The following is an 18,677-nucleotide window of genomic DNA, read 5'->3' on the forward strand; positions in this document are numbered from 1 at the left end:
GAGAGCCACATCATAAGCTGAAGAAAGACCTTGTACATATGGGAAACAGCCATGGAAATCCTCTCAGTATGGTTGTATTCAAGAAATTTCAATGTAGGTCAAATGTTCAAGTTGCTTTAAGTAGTATAGGAATTGTTCTCTTGATGTTTGATCTTCAGTATAAATTGCATTTAATCTGAAGTTACAGCTTCCCAAGTAGTGCAAGCAGTGAAACCAGAGTACGCATACATAGACCTTCAAGAGGAAGAAACTGGAAAGCAGATTTTGGAGGAGCTGTGTTAAATGCTTTTTCTGGTGATCAAGGTGTGGCTTTAAAGCCCTCTCCGTTCTTGTCCTTAAACTGACTGCTGAAAGGACTACTCCTAACCCATTAAGATGCTGTGCTCTTGATTCAACAGATAGATTAAGGGTGCCTTGCCTGTGAGACGTATGGAGGCTCTGGATTAAAACTGGACAGCAGTAGGCATTTTCTTTGTTAATTACCAGACCCTCTGCAAGACAAAATCCCTGCCCTCTCTACAGCCAGATGTGTGAATCTGCTTCAGGACTGCTGCACTTTTGTGTTTAGTGAATTCAGGTAATGAAAACCACTGCTGACTGACCCTTGTGGCTGCACAGCAAGCTTTCCGGATCCAGCAGGGGCTTGGTGACATCTAGGAAACTGTCGTGTGTCCGAGCTCTCCCTTTGATGTTGGCAAAAGCATTCCTGCTTCTCCTACATACACACCATTTGCTTTTTGCTGCCTGTAAGGCCCTGTACCTCCTCATGCCATCACATTGTTAGGGTACCTGATGGCCATGGACACCCCTAAGGAAGGGGTGTGGGTTGGGGACATGGGAGCTAATGCTGTACCGAGCTTGGAGGGCTGTGTGGAGAGTTTAGTGAGGAAAACTCGGACAAAATTTTAGCGTGAGCCTACTAAGCAAAGTATCTGGTATTAAGTATTTACAGCTGGACTGATTTACCAGACTATGTTCAATATGGTGCTATTGAACCATGAGGTTTCTGGATGGAGCTGCTGCTTGGACCTGCGGGACACCCCTGTTGTTCCTGGGTGACTCTGGCAGTTTGTTCTCGTTTCCAGGAACTCGAAGGACATAGGAAAACATCTCCTGCCTGTCTTAATTAGCAGCCATGTTTAAAGGTGGACAAAAGCCCTTGTACTGTTAGAGGCAGCTGACCGCATACTGTCTGAGGTGCCAGTCATTATTTACCACCGGCAGCTGTTTTGCTGCTCAGGACGCGCACGAGAGGAAAGGGGCTTTCTCTGCAACTGCCGCCAACCTGGAGTGAGACAACCGGAGCTGACAAAGAGGCCTGAGAAGCTTAACTGGGGTGATAAACACGTGTACATAACAAACCCCTTAGCCATCTTAATTACACCTTCCCTGCCTTCTGCCTTCCCCCCGCCTTTTATGGGCTGGCTCCAGCCGGGCTGGCTGCCATTGGCTGCTTGGTGAGAAAGGGCGGAGCCAGCCGGCGGGGCGGGGCTGGGCGGTGGTGCAGCCGGGTCCCTCCTTCCGCCCGCCCGGAGCCAGGGATCCCGTCGGATCCGCTCGGCACCCTCCTCGCCATGCTGGCCCCATCAGGCGCGTCTCTTCTCGCCCTCCCCCGGTGCACTGCGGCTCTCAAATAAACCTCCCGCGTGTTTAAACTCGGGGTGGGCGGTGCTGCTCGGCGCAGGGCTGGCTGGTAAGGGGTGGTGTAAGGATGCAGAGAGCAGGTGCACTTTGCCAAAATTTGCGGTGCAAAACGGCGTTAACTGGGAAAATACCAGTTGTAGTGGTACACGTAGTTGGGTACTATTACAGTAATTGGTAAAAATTACTCAGTGAAGGCGTACAGCTTTGAAAAGGGCTCGTACGGCCCTAGGGTCAAAATAATGGGGGAAAGGGAGTTGCTGTAATTCCCTAAGGTTAGCCAGCAGCGAAATCCAGCCTCTCCTTCAGAGCAGCTCACGGGTGTGCTGTTGTCCAATGTCCCCAAACACGATGAGTCTGCGACAAAGTGGAATTTAATCTCTGTATGTAGTGTTAAACATGATGCCAGAGAGAATGCCTTTCCATGCTCTCCTTTCCTGGGAGGCAGGCTGTCATTGTAATGTGAAAATGTGTTTTCAGCTTTTCAAAAATCAGTCTGATCACCCTAAACACAAGCCATTCTGGAAACAGTCTTGTAACAAAGCTGGAAAGTTGTATTTATTGGAAACTAATGCATTTGGTGTAAATACTCGGTCCCAGGTAACACAGAAAATCTGTTGATAGATAAAACTGGACAAACCAGAATCATAAATGCCTCTGACAATGGTGTGGTTACCTGGCTGCGGCGGGGGTGCTTGGACAGGGTCCAGGTAGCTGCCAAAATCAGAGAATCACAGAATGGTTTGGTTCGGGAAGGGCCTTCAAGATCATCCAGTTCCAACCCCCTGCCACAGGCAGGGACACCTTCCATTCGACCAAGTTGTTTAAAGCCCTGTCCAACCTGGCCTTGAACACTGCCAGGGATGGGGCAGCCACAGCTTCTCTGGGCAGCCTGTGCCAGTGTTGGAACTCATAGTGAAGAATATTTGCATTACTTCGGTGATGTTGGCTAAAGAGAGTGAGCTGTGTGTGTGGAGCTCTTGGATATGGTATTCAGACATACTTCATACTTAACAGCATACCTTGTCTCTTATCTCCAAAATCCCTATTAGATGTTATATTTAAAATAAGGGCTGCATAAGCTAGGTAAAGAATAATAGATTAGAAAAATAAGCTAAGTTACAGGATGACCTGCAAAGCATAAAATGCAATATCAAACAGCAGTTCTTTCCTTGTGCTCTAGTTCATATTGGGTCATAAATTTAGGAAGAAAAAGTAAAATCTACAAAATCTACTTGTGCCTGATTTACAGTCTACCACAACCCCTGGCACACAGGTCTAGATCATAGAATCATAGAATAGTTAGGGTTGGAAAGGACCTTAAGACCATCTAGTTCCAACACCCCTGCCATGGGCAGGGACACCTCACACTAAAATGGTGGTACCAATATGTTAACTTGCTACTTTTGTAATAAAAACATGGCAGGATTTGAGAGTTAGCTGAGAAACACTATGTGAGAAAGAGTCATTCTCTATACTTGCGGAGACAATAGCAGTTCTTGACTAGTTATAGAAGTATATCGGCCTTGGTCACAAGAAATATTGGTCAAAAGTTATCTGAATTGTAACTAAGGTAACTGGAGAGCAGTTTAGAACGATGAGCCCAGGGTTGGGTTTCAGGTGCTACTCTCATTAAGGGTAAAAAAGAAATTGTGCTGACAACAGTGTAACTCATTCCAGAACAAAGCAGATCTTTTAAAGGCAAAATACATTCAAATTGATATGACAAAGGCAGAATTTTCAAGCATATCTGTACGATTCTGCTGAAATTAGTGGAATATACAGACACCAAAGGCAAAAGTGAGTTACCTTTGAACCTGAAACCTTTGTACCTTGATGATTAGGTAGCATATGTTGTTTGGGTCTCTTGTATTTTTGTAGCTTTCCTTGTAGGTGGCAGAAACTCCATGTACTGAATATTAAGATGGTAAAAAAAAAAAAAGGCAAGGAGACAGTAAAATCACAGTACTTTTAAATTCCCTCCTGAATAACAGGAACTCGTCCCAGGCATGGTTGGGAAAGAAGAAGGGTGAGTAAATTTGGATTTGTCCAAAACACTTGCTCTTACAGTTTGGAGACAAAAAGGGAATGTTAGAAAAGGTAATGGTCTCAGAAGTGTAGTTCAGGAAAATAATCCATTTCTGAATTACATAAAGCAGATCTTTTTGCTCTTAATTTAAGTGAACTCTGTGAGTGGAATCATCAGGTTTGACCTACACTGCTCTTGGTTACTGTGGTGATGTGATTTGTGCCATTGTTGGCAGTAATATGAAATCGAACTACTTGCAGCTCGAAAGTTGTCTGGTTTTCTTCTGCTGTACAGTGATGAATTCTTCTCCCATTATCTTGGGGGTTTTGTTTGGTTTTTGGTTCGGTTTTGATTGGATTTTGTTTTGTTTTTAAAGGGATGTGGTACCTTCACAAAAGAGGACTGGCTCATACTGACACCTCATGACAGTTGCTGGAATCACAGTGTGTCACTCACAGCCGCTGGGTTTAGGGATTACACCAAGACTGCCCCACAGCAGTATGTAGTAGTTGTTATATTGGCAGGTCACAGACAAATGTGGTATCATGGAATAGCTAACACCTGCAAGGAAGAAGCTGTCATAGCTTTTAAGGCTGTCAGGTTCTGTAGTAACCACCTTCTGTAACAAGAGCATTTATCAACACAGCAAAAATGTTATCCTGTAAGAAAGAATTAAAAATAACATACACCATTGTCTAAAAGTATGCATGTGCAAGCCCTCCTGAAACTGAACCACTGCCACCAATGCACTTGAATGAGATTTACTTTGCCCTAGTGATGAAGGGGAAGGGGGTATAATGCTGGTTTGAAATACAGACCAGATTTTTGTGTGTGTGCATTTGCTTTTATTTTCCCCCAACTCCTTCTCATGCTGCACCAAATAGTCACGGGGTTTATTGTTGTAGACTTGGAAATTGGAAAAGAAGTCAAGGCAGTAGCCTGGAATATCAGGACCTTGCAGACCCAGGCAAGTAGCTCAGAGCAATCAGCGTGAGTGTACTCTTGTGTGCTCTAGAGTCTTCCTCACCCAGAATGATCAGGTCTTCTCTAGCTCTCCTTGTTGTTCAGCTGTGATAAGACAGCCTTTATCCACAGCACACGTTTGAACCTTTGGGGACAATTGCTGGAAATTTTGTGGAGGTTACATATATATCTGCTTTCCTGAGATCTGTTGTGATCATTCCAGAGCACTGTGGAATGATGTGATGTTGACACATACAGATAGGATGAATTGGAAATAGTCAGAATTGCCAGAAATTCAATTGAAAATAAACACATGAAAAAGAAAAAGCCGAACTGGAACAGGTATATGCTAAAACCCCTTTTCTGGGGTGAATCTATAGCATAATCCATGTTCCTTGTAGCTGAGGGATTGCAGAGGCACAGATTTCCACTTGTCCTTAAGTTTAATTCTTGCGTGACACCCTTTTTGAGCTAGAATACCCATGTTACCAGTCTGGGACTGATTTGGTGCTACGCTGTGTGTACATGCTTGCAACAAATGGAAAGTAGAAAAGCATAGTAGAATGAGGTGAAGAGGCTCGTTCCCTGTTACTCCAAGTTTCTTCTTTCGTTAGTTCACTGGTTTGGCGCCTTACTTGGAATCTTCTTGAACATTTTAAAGGCCTTATAGCAGTTCCATGTTTGTGCCTTGAGGGTCTGCACGCTTTAGCTAATGTGCTTCCGTAGGAAGTTTATTTGGCACTGTTGGACTGCAACGCGCTCTCTTCGTAAGGAGGCACTGGTTCTGCAGAGAGCTCAGTGTGAGCCTCGTCCATGGAAGTCTTCATGGTGGCCTCCTCGTAGGATGGAGGCAAGCACACAGTGAGGAATGTGGCATCAGGGAGCAGAGTGGAGTAGTGGAAGCTCTGTTCAGTGTTCCAGGGCAGCACGGAAAGGAAATTGGACACATCATGCTCAGGCAGGGCCTCGGGGAGGTCGATGCTGAAGATCTGGCCCTGTGGAGTTTGGCGCTGGCAACGGTGGTACAGGAAGAGCAGCAGGAATGCCAGGAAGAGCATCATGGTGGCAGGCAATATGATGCACAGAAATGGTTCTATGTCATCTTTGGTTGAGCTTGTCTGTTGACTGCTCTGTAATCAAAGCAAATAGGTAGTGTGTGGGATTCCTGGAGACCTCTTAATCATAGAGAAAATAAAAGATATATTCTCCATCTCCCCTGCTATGATGTAGCAGTTGCTTTTCTAAATTACTTTCTGACAGCCTCAGGGATATACAAGCAATATGTTTTGCAGATTTATAGATTGCTGGATTCTATGTACTGGCCCACTAAAACAAATGACAGCTATGACAAAATAAATGAAGAAGTTGTGAAGAATGGTGGGTTTCTAGGAAACCCTGTCTCCAGTGGGGAAAAGCCCAACAACCTGGATTTGTATATGTTTTGGTATGAAGTTTTATTACTCCTGGCTTATACCAGGAGCTGTCCTTTTTGTGGGAGGTTGGTCAAGCTTTTAAAGCTAGGGAGAACAGCCAATTGCAAAGGAATAGGGCTAGTGATCCACCTCCTAGTGTTTGTTTGCATTTAGAAAACTGTACTGTTTACTTTAAAGAACAAATATTACAACAGCTACTCCTTTCATCAGAAGCCCATACAATACCTATTGTTTGGGCTATTCTAACTTTGGAGGCCAGCTCCAGGTAAAACACAGTTTGTCAGAACAGCCTGGACTTGGGCTCTTTCTTGAGCTTGTTCTGCCAGCTATGCCAGAATAGTTTTAAAACTGTAGAAAAATAACTTCTGGTTGTATGAGTGCTGTGACAGCTTTGTGTCCTGCAAAATGTAGTCCCAAAATGTCTCTCCCACAGCTTTTGAATTGTGCTGTAGTGTTAACAGGAATAAAAATAGCATTTGTGCTCTATTGTTGTATTAGCTTCACTTTAAAAATTCAATATAGATAATTTCCAGTCTGACTCTATCTAGCTCTAGTTTATAATAACGATCTCATTTAGAGACTAGTCAAGAGAGTAGGAAAAACCCAAACCCTGAAATCCTGTGTATTATCAACTCATTCCCTTTAAGTACTTAAAGACTGTAATCAGATGGCTTTTTCACGTTTTTATGGTGAGACTGAACAGGTGAATGGATCAGATTTCCTTTATTTTGAACAAAGGCAGCTTTGCAAGTAAGGAGAACTCGAGTGATTCTTTCCTCAAAGCATTTGGAAGCAGGGATGCAAATGGGCTGTTGGTAGTAATGGCTCTGTGAAAAGGGTGGGGAACTCCAATGTCCCCTTCTTGATCTATGAAAACTTTTACTGCTTATTCTTCCAAGAATCATGGTCATTCCTTAGCTACAAAATCACATTTTAACCTGTGTTCAACTGATTATCTATCAGCCATTTGTTACCTCCTTGCTTTGTTGTCATATCATGAAATTTTTAGTATGTGGTCATGCCTAAGAAAAATACAGTAAATAGGTTTTGACTTCTAACAAATAGTGCAGTGAAGATGTCTGCCTTTTTTGTTTTATTTCTTTTTTTTTTCCTGAGGTATTTTGGGTCTAAAGCCAAACCCATTAAGGCAAGTTTAAAGTACATTGAAACTTTCATGGGTTAGCTATTAAGCTGTTTTCCCCAGCTGTCTTTTACCACAAAAATGCACACTAAAGAACTATTTCAGATTTACTGATCATTTCTTATTAAAGAGTTTCTGGCAGTACAAGCTGTTGTCTTACCTGAACATTAAATGAGCTGAAGGAAACAGCAGAGTTGGAAGAAACTGTTCAGCTATTATTCTAATGCAGATGTTAAATCCTTCTTTTAAAAATTAGGGGATTTTTGTTTTTTAAAGTTTGTTAGCACTTTTTTAGCATGTCTTTTGAGGTGCATAAGGCACTTTACAGGAAAATGCATTCACTATTGTGTTTGAGCACTACATATGTTGAGGCTCATGGATGCTGTTATGTTACCAATACTGTTATAGTAAATACTTAGAATCAGCTAAAGAAAGTAAAATCCTCTGCTGTTTAACATCTAGAAGTTTTCAAAGCGAGCATATGAAGTGACTAAGGGAATTATTTGGTGGTGTTCTCTTGGCTGGTTTAGTTTTGATGTTGCTGCTATACTGGTCGGTGTGCTCTGCCTGTGTCATCACAGGCCTTATTGTCAGGTTTATAATTGATGAAAATAAGGCTACAGCTCCCAGCATGGAATAAGTTGGAGACACAGAAGTACAGGGACCTTTTATAAAGAAAAAGGCAGACAAAGGCATGAGGGTAAAAGGGATTATGGTTCTAAAAAGTCCTCTTTTTTTCTCCCCAGAACTGATTTTAGTAGGATGGTTTGGCCATTGCAAACACATATTTATTCACTTTCTTTCATTTATACCTTTGTAGGGACTGAAGCAGGGGGTCAGTTTTCCCAAACTGAGCACAGACTAGGAGTAGTAAAGCCTTTCATTAGTAGTCTGTCTGCCTATGTTTTTATAACATGTTGAACATGTACAATTGCAGTCTTACAGATTACATGAACCGTATCAGTTTAGATGAGCTTCTTTACTTGTGCCTGTTGGTAAAGGAATGGAATGCAGAGTGCAGCCGAGTTGTGTGGTATTTCCATGATGAGTAATGGAATGGGTTTAAAATTGAACACTCTGTCTAGACAAAAGGAGCCTCCTACCTGGATGGGAAGGGAATGACCTAATAAGGCCAAACATTAGTTTAAAGAGAGCTTTTGTGTAAGGGTAATAAAATTAAAGTTTATTTTGCTGACATTCCCATTGAAGTGATTGTTTGATTGGTGCTAAGATTTATTATGTTAATGATTTGATAGGCTACTTAGAACTTTATTACACTTATTTTTATTAATATAGCCCATATTTATACTAACGTCTTTTGAAGCTGAATCAGGAAACGAATACTTCTGAAATGTTTTTAGTGGATTTGGAGCAAAGTCTGCTTTGAAGACATTAGGCTGTGGTCTGTGAATAGGTGCTTGCTTCTTAAAGCTGCTTCATTATTGCTTGTCAAAAGCAAAACCCAATAAATCTGGCAAATAGGAAAACATTTTGCTGGGGGTTTGGATATATTACTAATGACATACAATTTTAAAGTGAGCCTAGATTTATACAGATTCTTAAATACTTGTTAGAATGCAACTCTGCTGTTTGTTTCTCACTGTCAGACAAAACCAGTCCGAAGGTGTGAAGACCTTGCTATTGGTATTCTAACGCTGGCAGTGTTACTGGTGAAGTACACTTCTTTAAAATTGTAGCAGCATTTAAAAACTATTTTTTTTTCTTCTGTTATAACCCCCACACACGTACTCCTACCCTGTTTTATTTTACAACAGGACACTTGATATCCCAGCTAAGTAGTGTGGCCAGTTCATTAGCTAATGCTACTTGACTCAGGTATTTACTAGTGATGTGTGTGCACCTTAAATTATGATTTCTGATCAGAGAAACCCTTTCACTCTATCCCAGTCAAAGGCAGAAAGGCAGACTGTGTTTTTATCTCTGAGGGCTACTTCCCTCCCCCTGTTTGCCTGCATGTGATCCTCTCTCACAGAAGTAATCAGTGCACAGCTTAGTGAACAAGAGTTCATTGCTGACTGCTACTGACTTAGCATCGGCAGAAAGGCTTCATGGGACCAGATCCAAAGCATAAACATGCATTTAAAAGAAAGGAAATGAAGGAATAGGAGAATGCATTATGCTTAAAAGAGATAATTAAACTTCTTTACCTGCTGCCCCAGCAAGATTTTTCCATCTACTGTTCTTTCCCCACAAATATGTTTAAAGCAGCTTAGCAGCAATAAGTAAATGCTCTGATTCTATGTAATTAGGCAGTTCTGCTTTGCTACGTATCAATACCCATGTATTTACTCTATGCTATACACTGAGACATTACACAGACGTACACACACATGCAAAGTCAAAGGACCTGCCACAGAGACAAGCAGGGGGTACTGACCTGAAGCTCTGTTTCCAGAAGTGGCCCACCTGGTTCACTGTTTAGCCAGTCATAGTTTCCCCTGTCAGCATGTCCAAATTTTGTCCAGCTGCTGCCCAAGAGCCACCTCATGCTTTCATTAACCTGGTCTCCTGTCTTCGTGCTTCCACCTTGCTTCACTGCTTGCAACTGTGTCCCCGCCTCCCAGCCTTGATCGAGCTGGGCTGCTCTCAGCTAATGATCCTTCTTAAATGATATCCCATTTATAGTGGAAAAGAAAATAAGAAGTTATACCCCGACGCCCCCCCCATCATCGGGAAGCCAAGCAAATAGAGCCTCTTTCCACTTCCAACTCAATCTCTCTGGATTTGCTTCAGTGGCCTACATTACCAGCAAAGCTGGCATCAGGTATCCGAGAGCTGGGGCTGATAGCGCTCTGATTGGAGAGTTCCTGCATTAGGATTATTAAAAGGGGAATTTGCATGTGAATCTGAGTCCACGCGGTCATGACTCTGCGCACATAAGTAATACTCTATATTTAGGTATCTAATAAACACTTTTCCCAACAAAATAAAATAAGTAAACCCCACACCGCTGTGTTGACAGCAGAGGCTGTCCCTCAGTTACACAGTGCGAAGAGGGAGCATGGTCCAGACAGGTTTTTTCTCCCTGTTGCTGGAGCATACAGTAAATAGTGAGAGCGGTTTATGCGCAGAGAGGCAAGGACATAAGGCTAAATGCTGTGCTGAATTATTTAGCAGTGTTAGGATGTAGATGTTAATGATAAATCCGGAGAGTGAGCTCTGCCAGGAAAGCTTTGGTCACTGGGAGTGTAGGTTTGCTTTCAGTGGTAACAAGTTGTCAGTGCAGTTAAATCATGACTTGCTTGCTGCTTTCTAGGATACATGCGGTTAAATGGCAGTTGTTTCCAGCGAGAAGCCTGTGTGCTGTTTAATCAGAAAACTTCATTAATGTCTGGTACCCTCTGAAGGGAGCAGTATTTAAGTCGGAAGTTGAATCAAGGTTTAGCACTTACTGAAATGTTGGTGGTGTGTTTTTCTGCCTTGCTGTGAACAGAGGGAGAGGCTAGTGATAATGTCCCATTTGACTGTGGTGAATCTTGCGTGGTTTCTCAAGGCTAACCTGTTCAAGCAAAAGCTGTGTTCAGGACTGATGACACAAAACTGGGGTCTGAATTGTAACTTCTTATTTCTTCCTTGGATTTCCTTTCCATAACTCCTGGGCACATGGCTCACAGAGAATTGCAGGCTCATTGGCACCAGGCAGAACTTTTGCAGCTCCAACAGTGGCAGTCCGATATGCAGGAGCTTGATGTTTCTGATGAGGGGAGTTTGGAAGAGCCTCTTCCAGGTCTGGCTGTGACCCCTGTTACTGCAGCGTGCAGGAGGGATCTACCCTGCAGGTGAATCTGGGTGGTGGGAAAGAGAGGGGATGGTTTGATCAATCCATCCCATTTTGTAACTGGAGTTGCCAGATAAGCTGTGGACAGGGAGAACTAGCATCGAACGTCGGGTCACTCTTGGTGCTCAAGCAGCTGCATTGTTTATCAGAAACTGGGCCCTGCTGTTGTTTCTGCTGGGGAGGTCCTGCATGAAGCTAGAAAGGACACCTCAGTAAAACCTTTGTGTCCTTTCTTCAGTGCCTCGCTTGTCATCTTTCAGAGGTGGCGAGTGCTTACGGCTGCAGGCAGAGACTGGAGGAGTTATGCTGTGAATTACAACATCCCCTGAGACACCTGGTCCTAAATATGGCTTAACAGGTTGTACCAAGACAATGAAATACTTCTGACTTGATGCCCCAACACCCTGTATGAAAGCAGGAATGAGGACCATCCTTCCCAAACTGGTGTTAAGAAAATAAATTCCTTAGGGAGTCTTGTGACTACGTAGCTTAAATCTGTCATCTCGTGTAAGGAAGAAATATTCATACACTATCTTAATTAGGGTCTTAATACAGCCCCTAAGATTATTAATGCTACTTTTAAAAGCCTGTTGTAAATTTCCTTTGGGATTGTGTCATGAATAATGAGGAGAAGTAAAAAAAATTATGTCATCTTACAGTATAAACACTGTTTTGGCATCCTTGGATTCTAGTTAAATGAATTGCATCCAGAAAATAAGGTGTGTGCTTTTAAGACTCACTGACCTGATTTACCAAGTACTGCTTTGAATTCTTGACCTCTGGAAAATGTTTAACAATGATTTGATTTTGTAGAGCTGAGGCCAAATGGGAATTTGGGGAAATGTGGTGGCCTTTGTCATGCAGGTAATTGTAATATAAAATAGTGATTCTCTCTCTAGCTTTTTATATAATTAGTGGACCCAGCAGGAAAACTAGTGAAGGTAATGGGGATACTGACTTTCTGGTGCCAGTGGTTGGACATCCATTTGACATACTGCCTTTATAGAGAAGATCTGCTCTTGTGCAGAACTGGAACAGTACCACTTAAGACTGCATTTGTGTTGGCATATCTGTTGCAGAGTTGTACCAGCCCTGTGGTACACAGATAATGCTTATTTCTCCTTCTCACAAAGAGCTCATAAATACCACCCGTAGCTTGTGCATGCTGGAGTATGGAAACTGGGGTGAGGAGAAACATCCTTGATTCCAAGACCCATGGTCAGATGTCAGGCTTGCAGCTTTGAAGAGCCAGGGAGGTTGACCTTTGGAGGTCTTCAGACCTTGACATGGACAAAACTTTCCCCCCTCCTTCCACTGGTTTTGTTCTTTGAAACAGTTGCCCTGTCAAATGATATGGAGAAATAGCTGGCATGGAATGGTACCACCAAGTTGATTAAATTTTGGTAAAGATTTGTAAAACAATGGCCACAATATGGTTTTAATTGAGGCAGTGTTGGTAATATCACCTCCAGTGTTATAGGAGGGGAGCAAGGAGAGACTTTCTGAGGAAGTTATTGCAGAAAATAGGCAATTCTACTGTCCTCAGTATGAACCTGAAACTGTCTGCCATAAATAATCTGATTTGCTGGGATGTTCGAGGCTAGCCCTGTAGTCTAGGCTGTATTGCCACTAATGCTTGTAGGGAGCAGTATATCCACAGTGCCCTAGTTGCCTTTCACATTTCTTGCTGCTTTCTCTGCCCAGTTTCTTTTGCTGCTTTCCACAGGTGATGGAGAACCTTCCCTGCTTTGAGTGCGCTGCTGTGAGGGAGGGTGCGAGGGCTGACCTGAGCAGTGCAAAACTAGGAATTACAGTGGGTGAGGTGTTACCACTGCAAATGGTAGTGTGTGGTCAGGTGTAGGTTCATCTGATGAAACGGAGGGAGATGCTGACTTCTGCCTGTAACCAGCTGCCTGTAATGTTCTGTGTCCTTCAGCTGGAGTGGTGCTGGCTCCTGTCCATTCCTATTCACTTGGGTAATAGAGCAGTTCAGTGATTTGCTCTTCTTTGGTAAATTTTTCATGATATCGAGATTCTGGCTTTGCTTTGTTTTAAGCTTCAATAAGTTTGTTTTTCAAAATCAAAGCACCTTCTGAAGAGCAATCTCTTCCCCCTTTCAAGTTAAAACCACTGTCACTTCAAAGGGTTGCCGCAAGTTGGCATGGCCCCTGCTGCAAACCAGCATTTTGGGGAGCAGCATTTGTGGACAAGCTCTGCATACTCACAGCCTGTAGAAATGGAGAGAGGAGATCTGGTTACAAAACGTGTGCATGCTGATGGTACGTACCTTGGCATAGGAGCAGCAGTGGCCAGGGGAGCAGGAGCAGGTACTGCTGAGGCATTGATCTGCTGCAAAACCTTTGGAGTATGACAGTGCCAAACCTCGAGTCACTGCCAGATCAGGATTGCCTCCAGCAGAATATCCCTTAAAGTTTTGTGAGTGTAACCATGCTTGAAAAGTGCAGTCAGTGATGATGTGATTTTTGCTTTGCCTCTAATGACAGTGTTTCAATCTATTTAGCAATTCTTTGTTCAAAAATATGTAATTTTCTGCTGGAATATTGTGAATTCCTGTATCAGGTCCCTTGAGACTGTATTTAAATACCATGGTCTCTTTGTTAGTACTTGTTGTTAACACAGTAAATTTTAAACAAAAGCTGTCTTCGTAGCTTGATTTGCTTAGTGTCATTTGGTGCCAAAAACCTACTGATTCTGGACTAGTCTTTCTGCTGTTGTTGCTTAGAACCAGTGTGGCCAAGAGAGCACTGTTTGAGAAAGAATAGCTCTTCTGCCCTCTAAAACTCACTCAGTTCTTCATCAGACTGGAAAAAATCAAAAATACTTATTAGTCCTTTGTCATTGCTTTCAGGCCAGGTGCAGCTCCAGAGCAGAAGAACTGTAGGCATTAATGTGCTCTCTGACAGGTTAATATCTCTAATTACCGATGTAGAGAAGCTCTGTTCACTTTCCTGGCATTAACAATGAATCTCCAAGTCTCCATCTGGCATTGTTAAAATACTTGAAACATTTGCAAGCATGAGGAAATACAGCTTTTGAAATCCATTCCTGCCCTGAGATGTATTGGCAATAATAATGAGAGAGTCTGAAAATTATCTGTATGAACCTACTACCAGTACATAAGCTGGTAGTAGGTTGCAGTTGCCAGTATACATGTGAGGATAACCAGTGTGACAAACTGGACAAACACACAGCAATGGGGGAACCTTCAGGCTCTGTGAAAGGAGGGTTAAAAAGTTAAACTTCCAGTTCCTTGAGTGGTCTCTCTGAGAGCTGAAGGAGAAACCATAAAGAGAAAGCTGTAGTATTGGAGGGTGAGCTCAGGGTTACCCACAGCTCTCACTGACTAGCCTCTAGCTTCTTTTTAACCGCAGCTCATCACTGTTTAGGTGGCTTCCCTGAAGCTGTAGACTGTGTCCATAGGAGAACTGGGGCTGTAAACTGGGAGATGTTTGTTCAGTGTTGTGCTCAGTGGTCACAGAAAGGGCGAGGGAGACATTTGGCCTTTGTCCCTTCAGGACAAGTGAGAAAATTATTCTTGTCCGTGGAGTTCTGAATCCACATAAAACTCACTGAATTGAAGTGTGCATTATTTAACAGACCATCAGCCGAGAGGCTTTGGGCAATTTTGTGCTGTTTTAATTTAAGTGGACCGAAACATCTCTTTGCTTGAAATAACACGTTTTGTGTACTGTTGCGAGTCACAGTTCAAGGTCTGAAGCTGAACTTCCTGTTGCGTATCTAAGGATTTCTAACTTAGGGAGAAGATGCGCAGCCTCTTGCAACCTGTAAAGTTTGCTGTGTAAATGAAATGCATGAAGAAAATCTTTCATATAAAAAAGGCCCCAAATCTGCAGGCTTGGCAAGAGCTTTATTTTCTCAAGTGCACATGTTCAACTTGTCAGCAACATGGCAGTCAAGCCTAGATTCGAGGATATGACCCTTGTTTGTGCAAGGGCAGGTCAGCTAGCCTTAACTGCACAAAGCTTTATCAGCAGAGCTGATGGCATTCATCAACCACAAAGCTACCTGAAGGGGCAGAGAAAGGAGACACTTCTCCCCACCAGTCAGGTAGGAAGAGAAGGGAGTCCCAGGCCGGTGTCCACTTCCTTGAGGTGTCCTCTGGGTGCAGTAGGTGCCCAGAACTCTCTGCTGAGCATGACTGCATTGCTTTCATTGGGAACTTCTCAAACTCCATTTTAGTTGCTTTTGCTTATGATGCTCAGTGTTGATCACATCACACAACGTGGTGCATGTGCTGTGTGCTGATTAGCTTTGTGCATATGTGGTTTTGGGTAATGTCTGTTGGCTAAATGAAGAGCCATTACCTTAGTAGGTGCTGAAGTTCGGTTAAGTACTAAAAACTGAGAGGGGAATGGTGAAGAGTTCTTACTATGGAGCTATAGACTGGAAACTGTCAGGAGGCAGAGGGGGGAAAAGGGATGAGTTAAACAAGGAAGGCAGACATTTTCTAACCTAACTGTTATAAAAATGTTCCAGAGTCAACCAGAGCACATAAGGACAAGAGCACTTGGGACAGTGGGGTGTCTGCTGTGGGGCAATGGGGCCTGCATGCGTGTAACAGTGGCATATTGTAAGAGCAGCACTAGGCCTGACTGGTTAGAGGCATTTGTGTTTTGGTGCTGCTTGCCAGTTTTTGTTCTTTAAACTTCTTTTGGCTCCAAACATTGGTTTTTGCCGTGTGCAGGGTGGTGCTTCCTTGAAAGGGATTGTCTGGCTTATCCAGTCAGCTTGGCATGGTTTGATTTTCAGGCTCTAAAAGGCACTCAAAGTGATATAGGTTGGCACCTGTTTTTCTTTAGTAGTCACTGCAGATGTGTGCTTTTGTCTAAGATAGGTAGCACAGCTTACCCTATTCCCTGCCCTGCCACCCATGACAGACACTCGGTGGTAATCATTCCTCCTGTTCCCCTGCAATGCTAAAGGAGACTTGGTTGAAAACTTGTCAAAACTTATTAGCGAGCTAGATGCAAACCTTCACTTGATTCTGTTTTCTTTGTCTTTTGTTTCATTTTTTCACGGTTGGCTTTGCAGACTAATGATCTTTGTTCTCATGGGCTTGGGCCACAAGAGCCTGCATTGAGATATTCAATTATTTAACGTCCTTTTAAAAGAAAAGGTACTGTATGCAAGAGAGATGTAAGTTCTGCTCTGACGACCATCCCTGCAGCTGGGTCTTTAAAAGGATGTTTTTATCAGGGCACTGGCTCTTGTGGTGCCACCACTGTAATTTTACCCAGAAACCAGTTCCTGTGTTTTCTCAAGGGAAGATGAATTGCTTTTGCAGGTGAGCATTTTGAACCCAACCAAGAACTTTGTCACCTTCCTCTCCTTAAGTGAGCTACTGCAATACCTTTTGAAAGCTGTTTCTCACTTTCTCATTATATTTGACATTGGTGTTTCCCAAGCTTGAAGATTTGTCTGTTTCTGACCTTCTGGGCATGCTTACTTACAGGGATAGATTTCAGTACTGAATCTTACCCGGTTTTATTTTGATCTGTTCCTCTCCCCATAATCTCTGGCACAAAGGAGAACCTGATTTGAAGCACAAAGCAGTCTGCCAGGAATGTAATGTAATGTTCAAAACCATAGTAAATAATTTACAAATGCCACACAGGAAAGCATTCTAAATTGATTAAATCTTAAGTAATTTTGTTTGACTGTGGTAGGGAATGAGGATGATGAGACCTCCTCAGAAGTGGTCACAGTCACCACAGCAAACAAGAATAATTCAGCTTGGGCATATTTGCTCAGAGGTATTGACTCTACTTTATGGATACAGATTTCACAGTAAGTACGATGTAGGTAAAGGTACAGTTCTCTTGTAAAAACAAAGCAAAAATCCAAACCAGATTTACTACCATGGATTTCTATCATGAGCCTGTGAATTGGACACTCAGCCTGGCTAATGTGTTGGGGTTTGGGTTTATTTTTTTCAGGGTAAGACTAGGACCTAGGTGACTTGTGCTTAAATGTGAATTGTTTTGGTTTATTTTGGATTCTGCTGGGGTTTGAGACCTGGATGCTGAGTGCACTGTTCTAGGACACTGTGTTGGGCATTTGGATAAAGAGTTCAACTCAGGTTTGTTTACAGTGATATTAGACGTTAAGAGGTTTATCCTGATGCTAGCTTCTTTGCCAAAAGCTCAGAAATTGGAGATGACCCCGTGTTCCACATGGCTCAGTGGATAGAACAGAAGCCTGGTTCTACTTCTTTTTGCTACTGCTGACACAGTGCTCAGGGGGCCAAAAGAAAGGTTTCTCCATCTGTGAAACATGGATCAAGAAACATCTGTCCTGGAGAGAGCATGTTTCTAGCAGGATTACCACAGATGTTTCGTTATTACCACGTTGGTACTTTCTGAGTGTTTAGGTGCATGGATGTGCCAGTGGTCTATGCAACTCTATTGTGCATTAGCTGTTTCCTCCAAAGTGTTTCCTTTTTCTTCAGCCGTGTACCTGAAGTATCTGCTGGTGTATCTCATTTGCCTTTCTAGTGTCCCTCCTGTAAACTGTCTTTGCTTTTTTCTTCTCTCCCTCTTGCCAGACGATCCTACAGGTCTACAGCTTTGGAATAAGCAAGAGGCCAGAGCATGTGGTGTAGATACTTTGGGCCCTTTTAAGCTCAAGGACAAAGTTTTGACTTGCTCAGTTGTTCATCCCATCTGTAAAATGGTTGTTGTGATGCTGGGCATGGTCTTGGCACCTTGCAAAAAAATAATGGTTAGAAAAGATGTCTGGCTTGGTATCAGGAGAGCTTTTAACTTTTAGTTGACCACAGATGAATACAATGCAGCCAGTGGTAAACCCACACGGTGAAAAAACATCTGTCTTGAAATCCTATTTGTTATAAATAAATGTGTATCATGGAGGGAGACTTGGATAACTTGATGTCCATGCACCTGTCTTTGGCACTTGTTGCAATGGCAGAGGAAGGATGAGCTCTACCAAATCTGGTTTTGTGTGGTTTGGCGAGTTTTGTTCCTCCCTGAGCCTCCTGGGGGGTCTGACTTGCAGGAGGCTCTGAAGGGAGTTGAGGCTGCTGACCTTCCTGGAGCTAAAAGTCAACCTTTTAAAATAGAACCATGCTCACTTTCTTCTGATAAATATGTTTGGTAACAACTTCTGTGGGAAGTTTTCATCACTGGGCAATTAACAAAGCCAAAAGCAATCTGTTAAGTTTTGTCTACAAAGCAGTGCATTAAATGGCCACTGGCTTTCCTGTTCTGGAATCTGGTGTATAAACTCAATGACTTCACTGAAGAGGAAAAACAATGCTTGAGGGTTAATGGTGTGACTGTTCATTCTTTTGTATGATCTCTTCTTCTTGCACCAGTGGCAGCAGAATCTGTGCCTGTGTGACTCCACTGTTAAGTGAGAAGGCAGCTGGGGATTGGTACATGCGAGGAGTGAGTGTGTCGTGGTTTAAACCCAGACACACAGCTCGTTCACTCACTCCCCCCTCCTTTCCTCCCTCTTTCTCTCCTTCCCCCCTCCCGGAGGGACGGGGAGGAGAATCGAGATAATATGACTCCCGCGGGTTAAAATAAGAACAGTCCAGTAACTAAAGTATAACGCAAACCACTACTGCTACCACCAGTAACAATGATAAGGGAAATAGCAAGGGAAGAG

The 18,677-nt window shown here is 43.0% G+C and overlaps 2 protein-coding genes across 2 annotated transcripts in view; one reads left to right on the forward strand and one right to left on the reverse strand.

Moving 5' to 3' along the window:
- The window catches only part of REPS1 (RALBP1 associated Eps domain containing 1), a 499,053-nt gene that overhangs the window by 284,506 nt on the left and 195,870 nt on the right, over positions 1-18,677 (forward strand). The gene's annotated exons all lie outside the window — the stretch shown is intronic.
- On the reverse strand, positions 5,031-10,505 carry SMIM28 (small integral membrane protein 28). Its single transcript, XM_061378109.1, has 2 exons — positions 9,606-10,505; positions 5,031-5,763 (listed from the first exon to the last, which is right to left on the reverse strand). The coding sequence occupies exons 1-2, from the start codon at positions 9,714-9,716 to the stop codon at positions 5,365-5,367; spliced, it is 510 nt and encodes a 169-aa protein (XP_061234093.1). The 5' UTR covers positions 9,717-10,505; the 3' UTR covers positions 5,031-5,364.

The sequence above is a fragment of the Neopsephotus bourkii genome, unplaced genomic scaffold, assembly GCF_033783945.1.
Source record: "Neopsephotus bourkii isolate Nb327-2 ecotype Australia unplaced genomic scaffold, CSIRO-AGI_Nbou_v1 NB_1765, whole genome shotgun sequence".
Classification (NCBI taxonomy): domain Eukaryota; kingdom Metazoa; phylum Chordata; class Aves; order Psittaciformes; family Psittacidae; genus Neopsephotus; species Neopsephotus bourkii.

What these genes read in the sequence shown, in the direction of transcription:
- SMIM28 (XM_061378109.1), bottom strand. Translation starts at nt 9,716, where the DNA reads ATGAGGTGGCTCTTGGGCAGCAGCTGGACAAAATTTGGACATGCTGAC. An exon ending in TTCTGGAAACAGAGCTTCAG is followed by an intron (nt 5,764 to 9,605) that starts GTCAGTACCCCC and finishes CTTTGATTACAG; the next exon opens with AGCAGTCAACAGACAAGCTC.